Consider the following 25,919-nt stretch of genomic DNA (forward strand, 5'->3'; position numbering starts at 1 on the left):
AGTGGCCTGTGACCCCACAAGTAGACATGCATGCCGTCTAGAGACTTGGCCCTTTCAGTACCCTCTTTTTCTTTTCTTTTCTTTTTTTGGCATTTACAAGTTCATCTAATAGTCTTTCAGTGGAGCATACCATTTTAAAAGCATCAGACCTCTCTAAATTAGAAATGCTACTTGACTTATCAGTTGATTGTTTTCTTCTCCTCTTCCTCCATAAAGGAAGAGGAGTAGAGAAAACTGGTTCAAAAGAATGGTGAAAGTAAAGGTTTGGAGCCTTTTAAATTGCTATTTTTGTTGGGAAACTGATGTGAAGCGTAGACATTTAACGATTCTCGAGTACCGAAGACAAGTGAGCCTTTGAGCTCTTAATTGTGGTGCGTCTCCTTGAAGGCATGGTCCAAAGGAATCCCAAAAAGTGAGACTTTGAGCTCGTGTGTGACCCTGATTAGGATGCTCTGAGAGGTTGTGATTGAGTGATGTATCAGCTTTATTGACTTTATTGCACAATAATGCTATACTATTCCTGCAATATGCCACAAAAGTCGATTCCTTTGTGCTGGGGAGGGGACCCTTTTCTGTCTTCTTGTATAGACGCTGTTCAAGTGGCTTTTTTTTTTCCCTGGACCTGGCAAAGAGGAGCCGTTCCTTTTTCCTTCTTTCATCTGAGGATAGTGAAAGCTTTAATTTTTGCTATGCTCTTTATACTTTTGTCCAGACCCTTTATCCTGATCGACTAATCGTCCAACCAAGAACATGTCTGGCTTCTAGAGGCTATCAAGTATGTGGACATGGGTGTAGGAACGCCTTAATCTTGAACACATGGACTCTTGCCGTACTATCTCTGTTTCTAGTCAGCGAATTTCGAAATCATGAACTAAAATCTATTTCCAGAGTATCGACTATGCTAATGTGCAACAAAGAAGAAATGAATCAGATGCCATGATAGGCTGTACCATTTTGAGTGAACGACTTGAAAATTTTTTCTAATTATATACAACATTTGAAGCATGAAAAACTGAAGTTTCTGTAAAAACACGAGTCTCGTCACAATGTGCCATATCATAAAGCCTAAATGTTAATCACATTCTAATTGCCAAGCTCTTCCAAGCAAATGGTATTGCTCTTACCTGTGTGCCCTTCCGTTATTCTTATACTAGAAATAACAAGCCAGAGTCCTGGCAAGAAGATATATCAATTCTCTTACAACAGTAAAGTGTACCTACTGGATTTGTCTGGTAAAATCTAAACAATGAGTTAATCTAAATGGTAGCCACAAAATCTCGGCTACCGTGGATCTGAATCAACGCAACCACTATCAGTCGCAGACCACGGTGACATTATCTTGCTATTAGATTGGTCCACTTTGTTGGTAGATTGATCTGACTTCAGCACACAAGGTGGCTGTATGTACTTCTTAACAGGAAAGAAGAATGAAGGTTTTTGAGGCACTGGGATGCTAATAGACTCACTGTTTAACATGAGAATAACCAAATCCATGGTAGGTCGGTCTTCTGTGTCGTCTTGCACACAGAGCAAGCCAATGTGCATGCATCTGATCACTTCGTTCACGGAGTAAGCTTTACTTAAAGCTGGGTCCACTGCTTCTGACGGAGTTCGGTTGCTCCAGTGCTTCCAAACCTAAAAGATTAGTTAGTATTAGTAATTTTTATTCAGATTGCTGTTGTGCTACTATCAACAGTGATGTTAGCCAAAACAAGAAGTGCTGTATTAAGATACTCACATAGCCTAGCAGGCCGTCATCGCAGTCCAATGCGAAGAATTGGCTGTTCTTTTTGCCGGTTATAATCTCTAGCATTAACACGCCGTAGCTGAAGACATCGGATTTTACCGAGAAGTGTCCAAACATCAGATACTCAGGAGACATGTAGCCACTGCATTGAGCACAATACGTTAACGCAGAGGATAACCTAGAAATTTTCACTATGGATATAAAATGCTTGAACAAAATGAGGACAAATGCCCCAAGTTCAATGCTAATGGCGCACTCTTCTCTTTTCAACAGCAAGTCGGATTAGCAGGTGTTGAGCTTACTATGTTCCCACGATTCTATTTGTGCTTGCTTGAGTCTGATCAGTACCGAAAATTCGGGCCAAACCAAAATCTGAGATTTTTGGGTTCATGTCAGCATCTAGCAGGATGTTGCTGGCTTTGAGATCACGATGGATAATTCGAAGCCGAGAATCTTCATGAAGATATAGTAGTCCGCGTGCCACCCCTACCATGACCTTGTAACGTGTTGACCAATCCAGTTGTCCACTGAGCATGGGATCTGTACATCAGTCGAAATAATCTGTAAGTTGCATCAACTCGTATTTGCATAATGCTCATGCCCAGATCATCACATGTAGTTGCTTTCATCAAATTTTGATCAGATGTTCTCATTATGACGTAATTCATTGCCTTCCATATCTATTTCTTAACTAGTGTTTGATCTTTAAAGTTGCATTCGTCAATGTATAAAAGAAACGATGGAGAACTCCTAAGCAGAACAAGAACAGGATGTTTGTTTGCATTTCGTCGTCCTGCTACCACTAATATGATGGTGTGTTAACTTGGTGAAAAGGAGATAAAGAGTGGCAAACCAAATAACAAGCAATCGAGGCTCCCGTTGGGCACGTATTCATAGACTAGTATTGTTTCATCTCCTTCCATGGAGAATCCCAGTAGCCTCACTAGGTTTCTGTGTTGAAGCTTGGCTACTAATTCGACCTCGGTCTTGAATTCTTCGACTCCCTGTCCGGAGCTCCTAGATAGCCTCTTTGCTGCAATTTCTTGACCACCGGGTAGTGTACCCTGAAAACATAAGACATAAAAACTCGAAAGTTGCTCGTAACGGACGCATCCTATTGCTTCTTCATTGTATAAGAATTAGGCATCGGCTTCTTGATAAGTCAAAAGCTGAATGATCTGATTGAACATCTTAATTACCTTGTAAACCAGACCAAATCCGCCTTCCCCTAACTTGTTGTCATTCGAGAACTTGTTTGTGGCGGCTTCTATCGTTCGCAGATCAAATTGCAGGGAATGGAGTTCAGAAATTTGCCTCCTAACTGGCAGTAAAATAGTTCAGATATCTTTAGAATCTAGTGAAACAGAATCAATAAACTTGTATGCATGCCATAGCATTATTCGCTCAAGTTACCAATCGGATCTTCTTCTATGCGACTTCCGCTCTCCCTTCTTAAAGCTCTTCTTCCTCGTAGTAAATGCCAGACTATCATGCAAAAAAGTAGCGTCGATCCTACGGCTCCAGCGAGGATTGCAGCCGATATTTTCAACAGGAAGTGTACTTTCCCTGCATTTGTTGGCGGAGTTAATAGTTTCATTTACATACATGAAAGTATGGCTCCTTCTAGTGATGGAAGCTTCATGTTCCAGCACATAGACGAGACAAGAGATTCCCCAACTCCATTCAAATGCTGTAGCAATTGAGCAATCTAACTGCAAAGATTTTAACAGTGGTAGAATTGAGAAGAAAAGAACTCTTTTGCTGGCTGAAAATCTCTTAATAACTCCTCGAAGAGCAATGACACAGCTTAAGCGGACAACATAAACTCAGTTCTAATCTTAGATGTAGTAACAAGTATGATGATGAACTTTTGAAAAATCAAATATGAAGGTCTACCGTACCTTTTGAGCTGCTCCCGTAAAACGGGTAAATCTCGAACCTGACAAAGCAACTTGGAAGCAACACTCGGCCCCCGATTTTCCCCTTTTGGAGGGTTAAGAGGCTCGATGAGGCGTTGCGAAGGCACTCTGAACAATTGTTTTTGGAAATATAAGGCACACATTGTGCGAATGTGTACAACGTTTTCTCCCGGCTTAACTTGGCGTCGCAATGGCCATACATCCTAGGAGGATGCCGAGCAGCCTCTCTAGCCATGTGATCCATCGTCTTGTTCAGAAGCTTCATGAATTCATCTGGCTGTTCTATATTCTCTTCATTGTATCCATCCAACAGAGGTGCCAGCTCCATCTTCCTGGTGAAATTGGTGTCGGAGAAGCGCAACATGCACTGATCGTACCACAAGAAGGAGACTTTCGTCATCCGGCATATCCGGGTTATCGCAAGTCTCGCGTTCTTGACGCATTCTGCGCACTCTTTCTTTGAGACATCGCCTTTGCACATAAAGCTGCCGTAGACGGCCTCGCTCGAGCTGGCTTCCCTCGAAGTGAAGTTGAACCCGTCAACATCGTCGGCACCCGCTTCTCTAACGAGATCATCGAGAACACGATCGAGGTTGGTGTGGTAGGTGCTATGGGAAGAGAAGGTGGTTGAGTTTGAGCAGTGATGTTTGCTCATGGTGAGGGTGGATTCAGCAGCGCTGACTGAGGAAAGAAATAACAAGGCATTTACCGAGACAACCATAATGTTGAGGGCAAGTTGGAATTGACCCGAAAGTAGATATCATGATGGTGGATCTGAGTGGGGAATACGAGTTACTGTTACTAATATAGTCATATTCGAACTAATTTACAATGTTAGTGTATTAAGTTATTAAGATGCTTATTGATAGAGAAAAATGATGAATAACAGATAGGTTAAACAAGATTAATATTGAATAGTTGATACAGAGATAAATAGCCTTTAAACTCCGTAATATGTGGGAGGTATAGTACCGAGAACAAATAGAAATGCTTAGTATGGAGACTTGTTCGCATGAAAATATTCGGTTTGACCTCCATATCATTTTGCCGGTTTACTTAATGCAAAGAAGTTACGACTCAAACAAAATCGCTACTTGAAACCTAGGTGAACAAATTTAATTATCATCGATGTCATTATATGTTCTCATTTTCGATCTTCATAATATAGCACTGAAAATATATTGGCCTTGCCATAAATTACATCACAGATGCCTCGCTTAAAAGGATTATGATTCAATTTAGGGCAAGAGAGTTCATATTCACACGTTTTATGTTAGCTTGACTGCGTCTATGACAATCTCTCGATAATTTCCGCTGATGGAACCTTCTGTTGGTCAACCCAAAATACTTTTCTTATCTTGACTTTATTTTGCTGATTGACTTAGACATTTCAATGACAGATGCAAACCCAACTGATAATTTTTCATCATATAATCCAATCCGTGTTGGGTCTCCACGACAACAACCAAGCTAGAACTTCCATTATTTCATGAAACTGTGGAGAGATAATTGATTCTCTCGGATCCATGGTTTTGTACCGAGTGTTTTTGCTCACATCGTGTATTCGACAGTTAGGGACGAGTTGTAATGCGAAGAAGAATCCCTTGTGTATATTGCTTTATCTTGCGGTGACATCTATAACATAAGCTATCCTTTTCGATTGAAAGGCAACCCGAAAGGCGGCGGCCGCTCTAAGTATGAGCTAGCTTGCGAAGATAATCGCACCGTTCTGTATTTGTATCCGGCCGATATTATGTAAAGTTGATCAATTACAATTTCGATTCCGCAATGGGCCTTTACGGTAGCATCAAGGTGGTTAGCGATGGACTGCAAAAGGGTAATTGCTCGTTCCTCCCTCGTTACCCATCAGCACGCTCCAACTTAAGAGGCTCCTCCCCTCCATAGTATCCTCCTTATGAACCCTCGGCAGTCGTTGTGAAGTGCTCACAACCCGTTACTTCAGCTTCATATATCGATACAAAACCATGTATCGATGGAGCATACTCTGCCGACCCGCCACCTAATTTTTCCCAAATGAAGGAGTACTCGTATACTGTACAACATGGGTCCGGTCTAACGGTAGGGGATATCAAGGATACTTGCACCATAACCATGATGGTGTGGGCATCGGACTTCCAGAGGTGGGAAGGGAATCAAAATAATGTGAGCACACCATACAAGGGTCTCCACAATATGAGGGCCGAGGGATTCAATCTCTCCTACGGGGAAGATACGTTTCCATTCTCGGCATACTTTTCGTTTTGCTTCTTGGGTTTCAGATATGGGGGGAAGGGGTGCCACTACTACAACGGTTGTGAGTATCTTTCCATGAAACTTTTCTTTATTATACGTCTCGGCAACTATCGCAAAAGCTCTTCTTAAAAGATATTGCGAATATTAAAATATAGACCATGTTCACGTGAATTATTGATCATATTTCTATAATGAAACTCGTATTATATTATTAGTTCGAATGATGTTTATTCACATATAACTCATGGGCGATACACTCAAGTCAGAATTCTTCAATAGATGTGTAAAAATAGTTCATCAACCTATTGTTTGACTTGTGCTTTTAGGAATCAGAAGACATGTTGTTTCAAAGAGAGGAAGACAGGTTATTCACGTTTCATTTGATGGCCAGAGGCTCCCCTCTCTCGAAGCCCATGTATCATATATGCCTCCAAAATAAAGAGCCTTTAATATTAGAAGAAAAGCACCTATACCTATGGATTATTTAAACATTAATGGGTCATGTGAACATGTGTTAAAAGTTTGAAGTTTAATCAGATTCGGTCTTAATGAATTTCCGAAGAAGCCAATGTTTTGGCCCACTTTTGTCCCTGACCAAGAAGGCAAATGGCTCGGGCTTCAAAGTGTGTGAGTCTGGCTGAGGAGGAAGCAGTCACTTCACGCCTCGTGGAGCCAGAGTAGGTCTTGATGTAACGTCCCAGTGTAGTTCAAGACTAAGAAGGCCCATCAAGGAATAATATCACAAAAAAACATATATTTGTGAATAGTGAGTTATAACTATTTATCATACTTGGTCACTGCGAAAAAAAAAATTAGGAGTTTCATTTTACAATCTACTTTTCAATTAAAAAATAAATCCTAATTCATTGGCACAGATTTTGTTTAAAAGTAAAAATTTTGATGATCTTCTATATAAAGTTCAAATTTGGCAATTAGGCCAACTTTTAAAAGACGAAATGCAATTTCGTGCATTTCGTCTTTTAATTGGTTATCTCGCAATTGTTTTTCCATTTCTCTTTTGGCCTCAAACAAATGTGGATTTTTTCATACTTTCAATAACATAATGATTTGTTAACATTTAAATGCTTTTCTATCAAAAGTGGTATATTGAGAACAGATGTCCCCAAACAACCTATTAGATCTATGTGCATATGAATTCATTATTTGTTCATTTCCTTTTTCTTATATTATTGCTTCGCCTTGTTTATTGGTACCAATTTTCATAGTTAATTCGATTTATATTCCTTCCTTTGTTGGTTTCAATTATTATTCATTGATTTGTCGTTCATTATTCGAAAATTTTTAATGAATTTTCCTGTTTTTCTGCAGATAGACTTGTAGTGGGTATCACTACATATGTCGCATTAAAAACAATTGCAAATATCCTCTTTATTTTTGGTATGGATAATTCTTTTCCACTTGAAGTTTTCACATCAATAGAAAGACCTAAGAAAAGATTATGCTAATCTTTGGAAAATTTTCTCCGCAGCTCACCTCATCGCCGCAAAATTCATAGTTGGAGCTCCATTTGTTGATGTTTCTAATCTGTAAGTGGAGGAGAAGGCACCGAGCAATGGATGCCAGCGTCGAAGAATTTCTTCAAGCTCATAACAACTTTCTATCTATAAGGTACTCCTACTCAGACATCAGGATAATCACAAAAAAAATCAAACACAAATTAGAGAAAGGGGGATATGGTTCTGTGTACAGAGGAACACTTAGAAGTGTCAACGAAATTGCGGCTAAGATTTTGAACAAACCAAAATCAAATGGCTAAGACTTTATAAGTGAAGTGCCCACCATTGGAAGCATCCACCACGTCAATGTCGTGCAACTTGTTGGCAATTGTTTTGATGATTCCAAACAAGGTCTTGTCCATGATTTCATGCCAAATGGATATTTGTATAAGCACATTTTCTCTAGAGATGATGGTAGATTTCTTGATCATAAGAAAATATACGAGATCTCTCTTGGTGTGGCCGAGGGAATAGAATATTTATATCGGGGATGTGAGATGTAAATTCTACATTTTGACATCAAGCCTCACAATATTCTTTTGGATCAAAATTTCACTCCGAAAGTTTTTGACTTCGGGCTTGCAAGACTTTATCCCGCAAACCCCAACATAGTATCATTGACAAACTGCAAGAGGAACCTTGGGATATATGGCTCCTGAGCTATTCTACGGGGACATTGGTGGCGTCTCTCATAAAGCTGATGTTTATAGTTTTAGGATGTTGCTTATGGAAATGGCCGGTAGGCGGAGGAATGTAAATGCAAATATGGAGCATTCAGGCCAAACTTATTTCCCTCTATGGGTTTATGATCAACTCAGCAAAGCAAATGAGGTTGAAATGGAGAAGTAGAAGAGGAAAAAGAGATAACTAGAAAAATCGTAATAGTTGCTTTTTGGTGCATACAGTCAATGCCCGATGATCGGCGATTAATGAGCTGAGTCCTAGACATGCTTGAAGGAGATTTTGATAAATTGCGACGGCCTCCGAAACCGCTTTTGTATCCGTCCGAGAAGCCGGTTGACGATGTTGACTTTGGAATAAGACTTGAATCATTCTCAATCTCGTCAAGTGCTCCAACAACTTTTGAAGAGTACCAATTTCGAAATAACAATGAAATTACGGAATTATGCAGCGTTTAATTTTATTTTCTTCATGTGTGAATGAAACGCAAAATGGACATAGTTGCATCAGAAGCATAATTGACATGTAACTGGTGAACCTAGATGATTTCAGCGTTTGTTAATTCCTCTGTTTTGTAGAACAATTGCCTCATGGCTATCTATTTACACTTCTTATTTCGTGAGTGCTCTGGATATGAAGCTCTCTCCTTCCCGCCATAACCTCTCACCCTCAGCCCTCAAGCCGCCACCTACCCGATCACCCACCCCGACGGCAGCCACCTCCGCAGAGCAATCTCCCACCTCGACCTCATGTCCCCATGGTGTGTCCCATTCCGATGTCCTCCCCTTCTCTATCCTCCTCACAATTAGTGGAATTTGAAGCGGTTGATACTTTCGTTCATATGCTTGAAGATGATTATTTTCTTCTCCCTGGTAATTATTGTTTCGAAGCAGTAATCCGAGCTCGTTCGGCTCCAGAGAATGCATCGATTGTTGATACGGTTTTCGGGTTTATTATCAAAAGCTTCGTTCACATGTTGACAAAGGGTAGTACGGGTTCCGTTTCAGCTCGTAAGGTATTTGAGAAAATGCCGGACGGGAATGCGGTAGCAGACACGTTCTTGGACGGTACAACTTACTATAATATGGCCTAGTCCCCGAAACTTTCAGGCAATTCCTCAAATTTCATTTTAACGTGCGGCCAATCTTTTTACGTTTTCACTTTTTTGACTGTTTTATTTTTATTTCATTTTTTGGTATGAACTGTTTACTATTTACTCCTTTCTTTTAATATACATATAGCTCAAAATTTCATTTATTCCGTCTTTTCGTGATTACTAACCATTAGGAAATATCTATGTCTTAACATAGATGTCATAATTTATACAAGTAAACTCCCACGACCTCATATCGGGAAAGAATGATATTAACGTGAATTTTTTATGTCGCTAAAATAGATGAAAGTTCACAAAACAAATCTAAGAAACTCTACTTATAGGAATTATTACAATAATACTCTTTAGGGATAATTGAAAAAAATAATACATAAACTTTGGTCTAATGTAAAATATTGTCCCTAAACTTTTGTTCAATGTAGTTCTTAAACTTTAGCCCAATGTTTTTTAATTTGTTCCATATTGTCCCTAAACTTTTGGTAAGTTTAATCTTGTTAAATTATAAAAATATTCAATATTATCCTTCCATTAATTTAATTTTAGGGACAACATTAAACATTTTTATATAGTCAAGGGCTAAATTGAACGTTTATCGAAAGTTCAAGAAATACATTGAACAAATTAAAAGTTCAGAAACGACATTGTATATTGGGTTAAAGTTAAAAAAAAATTTGTGTTATTAGTCCATCTCTTTATTATTTCCTCTCAGTAAAACATAAATGCATATTTTTAATTGGATTTTGCTTTCATCTAATATGCAATTCCCGCATGTAATAAAAATAAATATTTGACTAAACCTTTTAGGCGAGTGGATATAAATTCAGCAACCACCCCTTCGCTAGTATCCGAGCTCTATCGACGATCCATCAAAGCAGATAACATTACATGTGACAATTTCTGATATAACATGATAATATGACTCAAACACGACAAACGTTGGCAAATTTTGTTGAGTTTTATCGTGTTCGGATCAATTCCGAGTCAAGCCATGACATGATTAGTAACCGTGTCATATATCTACCAGACATGAAATTGACCTGTATAACTCGTTTAATTAATGAAGAGTATTAATACGACATGTGCATGACCTGTTTAACCATAACTAGTTAAAAGAGTATTCTATCCGTGTTGTTCGCTAAAAGATTTATCGATAATAAACCGTGAACATTATGTTTAGTATAATTGACAAGGGGCACATATATCTTAAACAATAACCCCGGTAGATGCTTCCTCTAACTAATGAAGAGATCTTGACGAAACTGACACACACAAAATTAATTAAGCTCCAACTTTTACATAAAGAAAAAGACTTTCGGTACATTACTACACATTTTGCAAGCTGGATCACAAATATCAGATGGCACATTGTCTAAGGTACTGCCCTGCCATTCCAACTTAGAGGAAAACTAAAAGAGAACACTTGGATCAACACCCTTCGAATAATGCAAAATCATTTGAGACACGTTCATACTTCGGTAATAATCTTGCATCAACGACATCCGGGGCTCGGCCCCGGCTTGCTTGGAGATGCTCCACCTACAATGAAACACCGAAGAAATTAAAAATCCTACTATAAGAAATTGCCTTTTCTCTTTTTCAACGGGAAAAATTATCTAATTTTGCTAATTGAGTCCTCAGCCATTTCACATTTTAGCAATTAAGTCTATTTGACTAATTTTGGCCAGAAATCGCTGACGTGGATGCCGCCGTCTAATGTAGTACAAGTAATGCTATGTGGATAATTTTTAATAAATTTAATAATATTTTTAATTTTTTCTATATTCATTCTTTATTTTTTGTCCCTTTTTTTTTCCTTTGTCCCTTTTTCCCTTTGTCGGCAACAATCGGGGTGGTGGCCGACGGAGGGAAAATGGTAAAGAAAAAGGTAAAGAAGTAAAACACAAAAAACACATAAAAATAATTATCCAAGTTAGTGCTGACTATGCCACATAGGACGAGCGACGCCTAAATTAGCGGTTTCCATCCAAAATAAATCGTAAGAACTCAATTGGCAAAATGTGAAAATATTTCAGACTCAATTGGTAAAATTAAAAAAAGTTTAGGACTGAATTGACAAAAGTGAGAGAGATGCCCAATCTAAGGTGCTTAGTTAAATCTTCGAGATCAACTAATTTTCGGAGCGGATTAAGATGCAAAGAGCACGCACCTTGACCGGCGCCCATTTTGCACGATGTGACTTGCAGGATTATCGCAAGCAAGAGAATGCTACAAAATCTTGCGACCGAATAACATGAACGGATCAACGAAGGAGAAGAGGGAGAGGAAGAAGAAGAAGAAGCCGTCCGTGCCATCTTTGCTGTCGTCTTTTCACTCCCTTGTCTGCTTTGCTTTTATAGAGATTTCTGTCCAGTCAAAGTCTTTGCTCGCTAAATTCCATGGCGCTCTTGCTTTCTTCCCTCTCTATTTTCCAGTCATGACAGTTGAACATCTCTCGTCCTCTCATTCGCTTCCGTCCTTTTGCTTTTGCAGAGGTTTTGTTCAGTCAAAGTCTTCGGTCGTGAAATTTTCCCAGTGCTGTTGCTTTCTTTGCTCTAATTTCCTGTCATATCAGTTGAAAAGAGAGAGGACAACAAGATACGATGGAAATCGTCGTCGGCTGAGTGGAAGAGGCAAGTTGGGGTTCATGATAATTTAGGTTCATTTACCATAATATCTTCCGTTTAGGAAATTGATAATGTCCAGAATTTCGTGCGCCAATTCAGGAATCAAGCTTTTTTTTTTTTTTTTTATACGAAGAGTCTTGTTAACGAGTGCATTCGAAATATTGGATTAAGCATATTTTATATGGAATAACTTCTATTTAGAAGACTTTTACATAACACCGTAATGCATTTCGAAATTGCAATTTTTTTTTTCTAATTATTAGTTGTTTAACAAGTGTCGTAGAAATTCTGTGATGAAGTTCAAATGTTAGACTTTATAGCCTTTTGCAAATTGGACTTGAGAGCGTTACTTTTTTATAGCCACAATCTGATTTCAAATACTAACAGCTAATGTAAAAATAAAAAGATGAATAGCAATGATACTTAAAAGTGAAGGGAAATTTGTGAAGTGCGTGTTTTAGAAAAGCAAGTAGATTCACAATTTGATCCTTCTTAAAAGAGATCTGTCCTAAAACCTATCACAAAAATGCAATTGAGTCCTGAAACTTGTAAAAAGTACAATCAAGTCCTAAAACTTGACAAATTGATAAAATCAAGTCTTTTCGTTAACACCGTCAATTTTTTTAACGGAAAACGTTGACGTGGCACATTTCTCTCTATTACGTGGCAAAAAGTGTATATCTTCCATGTCAGCACCGGTTGTGTCATGCAGAATAGTCGGCGCCTACATGATTGATTTTCGATCAAAATTGGCCGCAAGATATAAATTGGCCAAATTGAAAATTTTAGGATTGAATTGGTCATCGTAAGATAAATTTATAACACTTTAGACAACTTTCCCAAGAGAAAACACAATGTAAGCCGACAATTTTGCCCAACGAACGGAAATTGAGCACGCGAAGAATTTTGGGTCGGACTGAGTCAAAAAAATCAAAGTGCACGGCGCTGACTGAGCAAAGAAATAACAAGGCATTTACTGAGACAACCATAATGTTGAGGGCAAGTTGGAATTGACCCGAAAGTACATATCATGATGGTGGATCTGAGTGGGGAATATGAGTTACTATTACTAATATAGTCATGTTAGAACTAATTTAGAATGTCAGTGTATTAAGTTATTAAGATGCTTATTGATAGAGAAAAATGATGAATAACAGATAGGTTAAACAAGATTAATATTGAATAGTTGATACAGAGATAAATAGCCTTTAAACTCCGTAATATGTGGGAGGTATAGTACCGAGAACAAATAGAAATGCTTAGTATGGAGACTTGTTCGCATGAAAATATTAGGTTTGACCTCCATATCACTTTGCCGGTTTACTTAATGCAAAGAAGTTACGACTCAAATAAAATCGTTACTTGAAACCTAGGTGAACAAATTTAATTATCATTAATGTCATTACATGTTCTCATTTTTTATCTTCATAATATAGCACTGAAAATATATTGGCCTTGACATAAATTACATCACAGATGCCTGACTTAAAAGGATTTTGATTCAATTTAGGGCAAGAGTTCATATTCACACGTTTTATGGTAGTTTGACTGCGTCTATGACAATCTCCGGAGAATTTCCATTGAACGAACCTTCGCTTGGTCAACACAAAATACTTTTCTTATCTTGACTTTGTCTTACTGATTGACTTAGACATTTCAATGACAGGTGCAAACCCAACTGATATTTTTTTTTATCATATAATCCAATCCCTGTGTTGGGTCTCCACCATAACAACCAAGCTAGAACTTCCATTATTTCATGAAACTGTGGAGAGATAATTGATTCTCTCAGATCCATGGTTTTGTACCGAGTATTTTTGCTCACATCGTGTATTCGACTGTTAGGGACGAGTTGCAATGCGAAGAAGAATCCCTTGTGTATACTGCTTTATCTTGCGGTGACATCCATAACATAAGCTATCCTTTTCGATTGAAAGACGATTCGAAAGGTTGTGGCTGCTCTAAGTATGAGCTAGCTTGCAAAGATAATCGCACCGTTTTGTATTTGTATCCCGGCCGATATTATGTGAAGTTGATCAATTACAATTTCGATTCCGCAGTGGGCCTTTACGGTAACATCAAGGTGGTTGACGATGGACTGCAAAAGGGTAATTGCTCTTTCCTCCCTCGTTACCCATCAGCACGCTCCAACTTAAGAGGCTCCTCCCCTCCATAGTATCCTCCTTATGAATCCTCGGCGGTCGTCGTGAAGTGCTCACAACCCGTTACTTTAGCTTCATATATCGATACAAAACCATGTATCGATGGAGCATACTTTGCCGACCCGCCACCTAATTTTTCCCAAACGAAGGAGTACTCGTATGCTGTACAACATGGGTCCGGTCTAACGGTAGGGGATATCAAGGATTCTTGCACTATAACCATGACGGTATGGGCATCGGACTTCCAGAGGTGGGAAGGGAATCAAAATAATGTGAGTACACCATACAAGGGCCTCCACAATATGATGGCCGAGGGATTCAATCTCTCCTATGGGGAAGAAACGTTTCCATTCTCGGCATACTTTTCGTTTTGCTTCTTGGGTTTCAGATATGGGGGGAAGGGGTGCGACTACTACAACGGCTGTGAGTATCTTTCCATGAACTTTTCTTTCTTATACGTCACGGTAACTATCGCAAAAGCTCTTCTTAAAGATATTGCGAATATTAAAATATAGATCATGTTCATGTGAATTATTGATCATATTTCTATAATGAAACTCGTATTATATTATTAGTTCGGATGATATTTATTCACATATAACTCATGGACGATACACTCAAGTCAGAATTCGTAGATAGATGTGTGAAAATAGGTCATCGACCTATTGTTTGACTTGTGCTTTTAGGAACCGGAAGACCCGTCGTTTCAAAGAGATGAGGACGGGTTATTCACATTTTATTTGATGATCAGAGGCCCCACTCTCTCGGAGCCCAGTTATCATACATGCATCCAAAATAAAGAGCCTTTAATACTAGAAGAAAAGCACCTATGCCAGTGGATTATTTAAACATTAATGGGTCATGTGAACATGTGTTAAAAGTTTGAAGTTTAATCAGATTGGGTCTTAATGAATTTCCGAAGAGGCCAATGTTTTGGCCCACTTTTGTCCCTGACCAAGAAGGCAAATGGCTCGGGCTTCAAAGTGTGTGCGTCGGGCTGAGGAGGAAGCGGTCACTTCCAGCCTCGTGGAGCCAGAGTAGGTCTTGATGTAACGCCCCAGTGTAGTTCAAGGCCAAGAAGGCCCATCAAGGAATAATATCACAAAAAAACATATATTTGTGAATAGTGAGTTATAACTATTTATCATACTTGGTTACTGTGAAAAAATAAATAAATTAGGAATTTCATTTTACAATCTATTTTTCAGTTAAAAAAATAAATCCTAATTCATTGGCACAGCTTTTGTTTAAAATTAAAAATTGTGATGATCTTCTATATAAAGTTCAAATTTGACAATTAGGCCAACTTTTAAAAGACGAAATGCAATTTCGTGCATTTCATCTTTTAAGTGGTTATCTCGCAATTGTTTTGCCCTTTCTCTTTTGGTCTCAAACATAATGTGGATTTTTTTCATACTTTCAATAACATAATGATTTGTTAACATTTAAGTGTTTTTCTATCAAAAGTGGTATATTGAGAACAGATGTCCCCAAACAACCGATTAGATCCATATGCATATGAATTCATTATTTGTTCATTTCCTTTTTCTTATTTTATTGCTTTGCCTTGTTTATTGGTACCAATTTTCGTATTTAATCCGATTTGTATTCCTTCCTTTGTTAATTTCAATTATTATTCATTGATTTGTCGCTCATTATTCGGAAATTTTTAATGAATTTTCTTGTTTTTCTGCAGACAAACTTGTATTGGGTATCACTACATATGTCGCATTAAAAACAATTGCAAATATCCTCTTTATTTTTGGTATGGATAATTCTTTTCTGCTTGCAGTTTTCACATCAATAGAAAGACCTAAGAAACGATTATGCTAATCTTTGGACAATTTTCTCCGCAGCTCACTTCATCGCCGTAAAATTCATACTTGGAGCTCCATTTGTTGATGTTTCTAATCTATAAGTGGACGAGAAGGCACCGAGCAATGGATGCAAGCGTTGAAGAATTTCTTCAAGCTCATAACAATTTTCTGCCTATAAAGTACTCTTACTCAAACATCAAGAGAATCACAAAAAAATTCAAACACAAATTAAGGAAAGGGGGATATGGTTTTGTGTACAGAGGAACACTTAGAAGTGGCAATGAAATTGCGGCTAAGATTTTGAACAAACCTAAATCAAATGGCCAAGACTTTATAAGCGAAGTGCCTACCATCGGAAGAATCCACCATGTCAATGTCGTGCAACTTGTTGGCCATTGTTTTGATGATTCCAAAACAAGGTCTTGTCTATGATTTCATGCCAAATGGATATTTGTATAAGCACATTTTCTATAGAGATGATGGTAGATTTCTTGATCAGAAGAAAATATACGAGATTTCTTTTGGTGTGCCTAAGGAAATAGAATATTTATATCGGGGATGTGACATGTAAAAGTTTCTGACTTCGGGCTTGCAAGACTTTATCCCGCAAACCACAACATACTATCATTGACAACTGCAAGAGGAACCTTGAGATATATGGCTCCTGAGCTATTCTACGGGGACATTGGTGGCGTCTCTCACAAAGCTGATGTTTATAGTTTTAGGATGTTGCTTATGGAAATGGCCGGTAGGCGGAGGAATGTAAATGCAAATATGGAGCATTCAGGCCAAACTTATTTCCCTCTATGGGTTTATGATCAACTCAGCAAAGCAAATGAAGTTGAAATGGAGAAGTAGAAGAGGAAAAAGTGATAACTAGAAAAATCGTAATAGTTGCTTTTTGGTGCATACAGTCAATGCCCGATGATCGGCGATTAATGAGCTGAGTCCTAGACATGCTTGAAGGAGATATTGATAAATTGCGAAGGCCTCCGAAACCGCTTTTGTATCCGTCCGAAAAGCCGGTTGACGATGTTGACATTGGAATAAGAATTGAATCATTCTCAATCTCGTCAAGTGCTCCAATAACTTTTGAAGAGTACAAATTTCGAAATAACAATGAAATTACGGAATTATGCAGCGTTTAATTTTATTTTCTTCATGTGTGAATGAAACGCAAAATGGACATAGTTGCATCAGAAGCATAATTGACATGTAATTGGTGAACCTAGATGATTTCAGCGTTTGTTAATTCCTCTGTTTTGTAGAACAATTGCCTCATGGCTATCTATTTACACTTCTTATTTCGTGAGTGCTCTGGATATGAAGCTCTCTCCTTCCCGCCAAAACCTCTCACCCTCGGCCCTCGGGCCGCCACCTACCCGATCACCCACCCCGACGGCAGCCACCTCCACAGAGCAATCTCCCACCTCGACCTCATGTCCCCATGATGTGTCCCATTCCGATGTCCTCCCCTTCTCTATCCTCCTCACAATTAGTGGAATTTGAAGCGGTTGATACTTTCGTTCATATGCTTGAAGATGATTATTTTTTTCTCCCTGGTAATTATTGTTTCGAAGCGGTAATCCGAGCTCGTTCGGCTCCAGAGAATGCATCAACTGTTGATACAGTTTTCGGGTTTATTATCAAAAGCTTCGTTCACATGTTGACAAAGGGTAGTACAGCTTCGGTTTCAGCTCGTAAGGTATTTGAGAAAATGCCGGACGGGAATGCGGTAGCAGACACGTTCTTGGACGGTACAACTTACTATAATATGGCCTAGTCCCCGAAACTTTCAGGCAATTCCTCAAATTTCATATTAACGTGCTGCCAATCTTTTTACGTTTTCACTTTTTTGACTGTTTTATTTTTATTTTATTTTTTGGTATGAACTGTTTACTATTTACTCCTTTCTTTTAATATACATATAGCTCGAAATTTCATTCATTCCGTCTTTTCGTGATTGCTAACCATTAGGAAATATCTATGTCTTAACATGAATGTCTTAATTTATACAGGTAAAAACCCACGACCTCTCGTTAAATTAAGATTTAAAACTTTAGGAAAGAGCGATATTACTATGAATTTTTTATGTCGCTAAAATAGATGAAAGTTCACAAAACAAATCAGGAAAAGTATACTAGAAGTGACATAACTTGTGTATGGCATTCACTTGAGTGCCATAATTTTCAAAATGTTCACTTTTTTTTTTTTTGGTCGAATTCAAAATGTTCACTTAAGTGCTATAACTTTCAAAAATCATTCACTTGAGTATTACGTCGAAGCAAAATCGTTTACTTGAGTGCTACAGTAACTTTTCTAGCATGCCACGTCAGCTTTTCAACGTGCTACAGTAACTTTCTGGAATGCCACGTCGGCTTTCCGGCTGCCACGTCAGCTTTTCCGGCGTCCACGTCAATATGGCACTCAAGTGAACGATTTTTGAAAATTATGGCACTTAAGTAAATGTTTTGAAAGTTATGGCACTCAAGTGAACACCGTATAATAAGAATTAGAAACTCTACTTATAGGAGTTATTACAATAATACTCTTTAGGGATAATGAAAAAAATAATACATAAATTTGGTCTAATGTAAAATATTGTCCCTAAACTTTTGTTAAATGTGGTTCTTGAACTTTAGCCCAATGTTTTTTAATTTGTTACATAATGTCCCTAAACTTTTGGTAAGTTTAATCTTGTTAAATTACAAAAAGATTCAATGTTATCATTCCATTAATTTAATTTTAGGGATAATATTGAACATTTTTATATAATCCGGGGACTAAATTGAACATTTACCGAAAGTTCAGGGAATATATTAAACAAATTAAAAGTTCAGGAACGACATTGTACATTGGGCTAAAGTTCAAACAAAAATTTGTGTCATTAGTCCAGCTCTTTATTATTTCCTCTCAATAAAACATAAATGCATATTTTTCATTGGGTTTTCCATTCATCTAATATGTAATTCCCACATGTAATAAAAATAAATATTTGACTAAATGTTTTAGGCGGGTGGATATAAATCCCGAGGACAATTTCAAAAAGGGGCCCCAAGTGCCTTTATTTTGTCAAAAAAGAGCCAAGGTGGACATTGTTTCAAATAAGGGCATGAAGTGCTCAACTTTATTTCAATTAAGGATCTAAAGTGTCTAACCATATTCCAAATTAGGACCTGAGCTCTCCGGCCAGTCAAATGTTTGTTGGCCGATGAGCATGTGATATTTCTGACGGCTAGAACAAGGGCAAATTTGTCCAAAAAAATAAGTAAGAAAAAGCCAAAACTTTAAATTAAAATGTCAAAACCCTCGTTCTTTTCCTTTTTCCTTCAACCCATGTTCTTCTCCAACCCACATTCTTCATCGAAAGAAATTGTTGCCTGAACGAGAAAGTAACGCCATAGCAAGCACCGGCGAGTGTTAGCGGTGTGCGACCGGGAGGCGGCGTGAATCGGCCTCTGCCGGTAGTGATAACGATACAACCCACTCTTCCAAACGAAGGCCGCCCCCTCCCTCTAGAACAAGCAAAGATCCGTGAGTTTACTGCACCACACTACCATGGATGGAAAGATGAGAGAGAGAGAGAGAGAGTCACGAGAAAGTGAGAGACACAGTAATTGCATTCCCTCATCTCTTCACCGGTTCGACATAAGGATTTCGAAAGAAACATAAATGAAAAAACTCTGCTCCTAGGATTCACACAGTCTTCGCCCTCTCAATTTGAAGATCATTTTGCTTGTATCTCTTTGTTTTGCTTTCGTAATTCAGCCGAGGTCAATTTTTCAGAAGTGAAACTCTTAGTCGTAACACTAATTTTCCCGAATCCTCTAATTTCTTTCATTTTTATGAAGGTTAGTTTCTTAATGTGATTCAACCAGTACTTCGTTCGTCCAAGACAAGGCCATTACACCTCTTGAGTAACATATTGATAAGAAGTGGCTATGTGGTGGAATACGACAACGATAGCAATAGCGATGGCAGTGAGTTTCATTTTCTAATGACAAGCTGTATTTCTTGTGCATTTTTTAACTGTATTTGTTGTAGTTGTGGTCCATACATGTCGTTCGTGGTCCATGTTTATCAATTATTTAATATTTTCTAACATGTGTTTTGCGTATGTTCCGTTGTTAACATACACAAATATTTGTTTGAAAAAGCCACCACCGGCCCGAGAGCCCTTAGTTTTATCTAGGCTACGGTTGTTCTTCGGGGGGGCTTTGCCATTACCTGGTTCATCGCCATCAATTTATTAATCACTTAATTGAAGGAGTATGAAAATTCAATGGGAGTCATGAGTTGGAATGGTAACATCAATCCACTTGATCAATATCTAATGCCAGAATTAGCAGCTTCCGAAAGCTAAAGCTCGGATGGAGCTATAGAGCTCTATTTGAATCTGTGAAGGGTATGTTGAGTCCCGTAAGCTCTGCTATGAGGAAGCAAAGGGAAAATTTCAAAAACACAAAGACGAAAAAGTTAGAGAGCAGACATTGCAAAGGAAGCCGGCCCGGATATGGACTTCTTCGGAAGTTCCTAATTTTCCTAAATTGGGGTTTCGTTCAAAATCCCTCACCCTTCGCACGTCGCCGCCACCGGATCGTACGGCACCGCCGGCCCGATCACACACCCCTGCGGGTCACAAGTCTCCGATTGCACACCGCTAGCGCCAACCGGGCCTTGCTCGGGTAACACTTGCATAATCCCTCACCCTTCGCAAGCTTTGTGAGGATCGTGAGAGGAAGTTTTTTGTTCAAAATCCCTCATCCTTTGCACGCCGATGCCGCTCGGTCGCATACCGCCGCCGCCGGTCGCACCCCACCGCCTAGTCACACGCTGCCGGTGCCCACTAATCCTCACTGCATTCGGGTTCATTTGTTCACGAAGTGAGGAAGAGAAAGAACCATTGAGATTTATAATTTTATGAATTTTCTTTTTATTCAAAATTATATGAGACAAAAATCCCCTTATTTCAGCCGTCGAAAAAGTCATATGCTCAGCGGCCGGCGAGCATTTGACCGGCCGGCGAGCTCAGGCCTTTAATTGAAATACGATTGGACACTTGGTGCTCTTATTTGAAACAAGGTCTATTCTTGACCCTTTTTTGAGAAAATGAAGACACTCGGGGCCCTTTTTTGAAATTCTTCCTAAATTTCGCAACCACCCTTTTGCTAATATCCTAGCTCTATTGAGGATCCATCAAAGCAGATAACATTACGAGTGACAATTTCTGATATAACATGATAACATGACTCAAACACGACAAACGTTGGCAAATTTTGTTGAGTTTTATCGTGTTCGGATCAATTCCAAGTCAACCCACGACATGATTAGTAATCATGTCGTATATTTACCAAACACGAAATTGACCCGTATAACTCGTTTAATTAATGAAGAGTATTAATACGACATCTGCATGACCCGTTTAACCATAACTAGTTAAAAGAGTATTCTATCTATTTTGTTCACTATAAGATTTATCGATAATAAACCGTGAACATTATGTTTAGTATAATCGACAAGGGGCACACATATCTTAAACAATCACCCCAGTAGATGCTACCTCTAACTAATGAAGGGATCTTGACGAAACCGACACACACAAAATTAATTAAGCTCCAACTTTTACGAAAAAAAATGATTTTCGGAACATTACTACACATTTTGCGAGCTGGAACACAAATATCAGATGGCACATTGTCTAAGGTACTTCCCTGCCCTTCCGTAACTTAGAGGAAAACTAAAATAGAACAGGTGCACAATCATTTGAGACACGTTCATACTTCGGTAATAAACTTGCATCAACGACATCCGGGGCTCGGCCCCGGCTTGCTTGGATCCGCTCCACCTACAATGAAACACCGAAGAAATTAATAATCCTACTATATGAAATTGTCTTTTCTCTTTTTCAACGGGGAAAATTATCTAATTTTACTAATTGAGACCTAAGCATTTTCATGTTTTAGCAATTAAGTCTATTTGACTAATTTTGGCCGGAAATCGTTGAAGTGGATGCCGCCGTCTAATGTAGTACGAGTAATGTTGATGTGGATAATTTTTAATAAATTTAATAATAAATTTATTTATTTTTTCTATTTTCCTTCTTTACTTTTTGTCTTTTTTTTTTTGGTCCCTTTTTCCCTTTGTCGGCAATCGCCGGGCCTTGTCGATGGCTGCCCTTCGCTAGATTGGCAAGGGTAACCCTCGCCCACACAGAGGCCAACGAGGTAGCCCTTGCCTAAGGCCGCTGACCTCCACTAGCCATCGACGATGCCTGGTGGTGGCCGATCGAGGGTAAAAGGTAAAAAAAAAGAAGGTAAAGAAGCAAAACACAAAAAAGAAATAAAACAATTATTCAAGTTAGTACCGATCATGCCACGTAAGACGGTCAACGCCTAAAGTAGCGGTTTCCACCCAAAATTACCCTTAGGGACTCAGTTGGCAAAATGTGAAAATGTTTCAAACTCAATTAGTAAAATTTTTAAAAAAATTTAAGACTGAATTGATAAAGGTGCAATAGGTTTAGAACTTTTGGACAACATCCCCATTTTCAATGAATACAACTAGATCAAATTCTCATGTGGCAAAGGTTCATAATTAGAATATAATTAATACGAGAACCAAATCCGGCGTATAGAGAGCAGGATTACCTCCGGGTCTGTTTAAGCATGGCGAGCGTAAGACGTGAAGGATCACAACCAAGAGAAGACACAAAATCTTCACAGATAAGGAAGAAGACGAGGAAACAGAAGCAGTCCTTGCCATTTTCCTTGGTTCCTGAATGTCTCTGAGGAGCTTGAAAGGGGTCCTGTTTTACAAACAAGTGGTTCAGTCAAATTTGCGCTTAATTAAAGTAAAAGTCAAGGTCTTTGCTCATGAAACTTCGACGATCCACTCATTTTTTTTTTGTGTGATTATCAAATGTTGCGATGCCACTTTCATCGTGGTGTTCAGACCAAGGAAGAAGGAGATTTGAGTTGGAATACATAGATAAGTTTGGTAAGTCAGAATATATACCTAACTTTTGAGTTTAAATAAGGAGATGATAATCTAAAGTATTCTTCTGCTTTCTCGGCTACCTCAAAGTCAATTTAATTTTTGTTGTTAATTGTGAAACAATTTTCAATTTATGAAGGTTTGACATTAGTATGCCCTCGAAAATTAGAGGTGTCCGAATAACTACTACAAATATTTAAGCTGAAATAAGAGGTTGGACAACAACAGCCCACCATAAACAAACATCCAAATTATGTAAATTGATTAGGCTTATGGCCTTTATCTCATCATCTCCATTTCTAAGCTCGAAATATCCTGTTGATGACAGAAGTCATCACAATTTAAATGACCTATATATAGAAATTATAGGGAGGTGATCGGTTTTAGGATTGGTAAGTTTTGAGCTTGAAACTTGGAACCTGAATTTTTATAATCAGTTCTCAGTTTTTGGAACTTAAAACCTAACCTCTTATAACCGGTTCTCGATTTTTGGAACTTAAAACCTACCCTATTTGCCTTGGAAGTTGGAACTGATCTCGAAATCTACAATGTTTTTCCGATCTGTTTCCAGCTTTTACTCGAGAATTTGTTTTTCTTTTGTTCATTTTTTTGCTCTCTTTGTTTTTTTTTTCAGCAAAATAACATGAGCAACAAAACGGTTCACAGTAAAAGATAAACAACAAGAATCCGTTATCCGGCAAAAGCAACAATCCATAAGACTTTAGTCACGTATACTTGTAAACGATTAAAATGTTCAAAACGCGTAACACAAAATGCAAATGATAAAAGTTCATACTTGTAAACGATTAAAATGTTCAAAACGCGTAACACAAAATGCAAATGATAAAAGTTCATTCCTCATTCATCTATAAAAATATTGCCCCAAATTCTAATCGCTTGAAAATAAAACAAACAACGACTTAAAGATAGTTTAATCACTTAAATATTGCTCCAATTTCTAGAAGTCTTTGCCTGAGCTCACATGTTATTTGACAAATATTAAATTTTACTTATAAGTGACCGAGTCTAAGCGAGGTAACCCGACCCAAGCAGACAGACCAAAAACCTAAAAAGAAAATTCTTTGCTTTGGTTTGCCAAATTTGTGCTAAGGACCTTTGAATTAAGGTTCGACGCACAAACACAATAAAGTAAAGCGTAAAAAGGAGAAAAAAAAATTGAGACATAACATTTATTTTGATTTACCTTTAAATTAGGGCTACATCTAGCATATGATTTAATTATAATTAGTATTTTGTACTTCTCTATTACGTTACTTAATTACATAAAAAAATATATTTAAAAGTAGCTATTTATGGGCCAGAGTCCAAACTACTCATAAAATATGAACTCAAACTATAAAAGCCTTTTGATGGTTGGGGACACTCCCCCACGACCCCTGTCGAGGCGGCTTCCCTAAATCCCGTGCTTTCATGTCAATGAAGAGTATAAACCACAATCCAATACTTTGTGGGCTAGGGGACCAATTAGCCAACGTGCCTATGATGAAGTACGATACAAGGAAAAAAAAATAGTTTTTAGACAGTATACAAGATAACTGATGTCCTTCTATTTTAAGGATAAAGTTAACATTCTTTGCCTGCAAAAAAAAAAAAATCAAAGAAGCATATATTTAAGCTCCGTTTGTTTCACGGAAAAGATTTTTCTAGGAAACATTTTCCATAATTTCTACAATTTGGGGGCGGAAAATATGTGGTCAAAGAAAATGTTTTTCGATCAATGGAAAATTTTCTTCTAAAACTAGAGAAAATGATTTCTATTTCTGAAAAACGAACATCATTTTCAAAACTTTCTTCTTTCGTCCTCGTCCCCTTAGAGCCCCCTCTTTCCCCCCATCTTTCTCCCGCAACCTACCTTCTCCATCTCAGCCCTCATCCCCCAGAGCAGCTACTCCTCCTCCGCCTCCGTTCCCCATCTTTCTCATGGAGGCCTCGACCTCGCCGTCGTAGGAGAGGGAGCAAGCGACTATATGGCAGAAACGATTTTTGGTGGGCTTCAAGGAATAGAAGGAGGCATAGACGATCATCGATTTAGGGCTAGCATTGGCGGCAGACGGCTTTCGGTTGGTTGTCGATGGTTTGGGCGAGGCCGAATCCGGTTTGATGTCCGACGGGGAGCTCGAGCCCCGGCTGCCAGATTTGATTTGAGAAAAATAATATTACTCTTTTTTTTTTTTATGTGTAGTAATATTATTTTTCTCGAACATCGAGTGTAGCAAGCCTAAAATCCGGGAGGACAAGGAAGGTTGACGAGCCCCCTTCACATGCCTTTGTTCTCATCTACTTTCCCTGCGCATCTTGTATTAGGAATTCAATATTATCATAATCGAGAGAACGATTTTTTAAAGAAAATTCTAAATTCAATTAAAAAAAAGGGATTTGACAAAAAAAAATAAATTAAAAAGCCGGACATTTTCTGATGATTAAATTTCCTTCGTCGAGGAGTTTTCTCGCGAAAGAAAAGTTACCCTGATTTTGTCGGGTTTTGAAATTTTGAAAAGGGAAAATGCAATAAAAAAAATCTTGAATTTTATCAACGATAACGCATTTACCATGAGCTTTTTTCTGTGATAAAAAAATCTCAAATTATGCTCACCGTGATACATTTATCTTAAATATTTTTTTATGATGTCAAAAACTCCTAACTTGTACTCATGTGACCCATTACCTTCCGTCAAGTTTCATCAATGACTTTTCAGTCACGACAATGTCCTTTTTTCATTTTATTTAGATCATGTGGGGGTCTTGTCAATACCATTTGCCTTTCGTCGTCTATGGATGCAGCTTTTTCATCTGTATTCATTAACGGAACCTCGACGAAGGAAAATAGTTTAGAATTTTTGTGACTTTTTCCCTTTTTTGAAAAGACTAATCTTGTTTGACCAAGAAAAAAAGAAAAGAAAGAAAAGACTAATCCTGGACGCCTAGAATGTATCATCGAGTCCCGTCACAATCTCTATGGTGTCACGATTGTAATTTCCCTTGTTGTTTTGGGTTTTTTCTGCCAGTCAGGTCAACGGTCATGTCCATTGGATGGAAGTCAAAGTCGACGGTAATTGGTTCAAAGCCATGTG

General features: G+C 38.2%; 3 protein-coding genes across 4 annotated transcripts; 2 read left to right on the top strand and 1 right to left on the bottom strand.

The window, feature by feature from the left end:
- Window positions 1–959: 959 nt before the first annotated feature.
- LOC115733792 (cysteine-rich receptor-like protein kinase 25) lies at window positions 960–4,334 on the bottom strand. Of its 2 annotated transcripts, XM_048285742.1 has the most exons (7): window positions 3,649–4,334; window positions 3,161–3,313; window positions 2,947–3,068; window positions 2,601–2,811; window positions 2,050–2,287; window positions 1,739–1,889; window positions 960–1,635 (listed from the first exon to the last, which is right to left on the bottom strand). In XM_048285742.1, the coding sequence occupies exons 1-7, from the start codon at window positions 4,319–4,321 to the stop codon at window positions 1,282–1,284; spliced, it is 1,902 nt and encodes a 633-aa protein (XP_048141699.1). In that variant the 5' UTR covers window positions 4,322–4,334; the 3' UTR covers window positions 960–1,281. The 2 variants fall into 2 exon arrangements, with proteins under 2 accessions (XP_048141699.1, XP_048141700.1); XM_048285743.1 differs by lacking the exon at window positions 3,161–3,313.
- An 812-nt stretch (window positions 4,335–5,146) lies between these two features.
- LOC125316702 lies at window positions 5,147–7,994 on the top strand. The gene is made up of 3 exons (XM_048285745.1): window positions 5,147–5,980; window positions 7,249–7,317; window positions 7,409–7,994. Exons 1-3 carry the CDS (start codon window positions 5,701–5,703, stop codon window positions 7,468–7,470), a joined length of 411 nt encoding a protein of 136 aa, XP_048141702.1. The 5' UTR covers window positions 5,147–5,700; the 3' UTR covers window positions 7,471–7,994.
- A 5,603-nt stretch (window positions 7,995–13,597) lies between these two features.
- LOC125316703 lies at window positions 13,598–16,267 on the top strand. Its single transcript, XM_048285746.1, has 3 exons — window positions 13,598–14,440; window positions 15,714–15,782; window positions 15,874–16,267. The coding sequence occupies exons 1-3, from the start codon at window positions 14,239–14,241 to the stop codon at window positions 15,933–15,935; spliced, it is 333 nt and encodes a 110-aa protein (XP_048141703.1). The 5' UTR covers window positions 13,598–14,238; the 3' UTR covers window positions 15,936–16,267.
- Window positions 16,268–25,919: the final 9,652 nt, after the last annotated feature.

Source organism: Rhodamnia argentea, chromosome 9 (assembly GCF_020921035.1).
Source record: "Rhodamnia argentea isolate NSW1041297 chromosome 9, ASM2092103v1, whole genome shotgun sequence".
NCBI classification, from domain to species: Eukaryota; Viridiplantae; Streptophyta; class Magnoliopsida; order Myrtales; family Myrtaceae; genus Rhodamnia; species Rhodamnia argentea.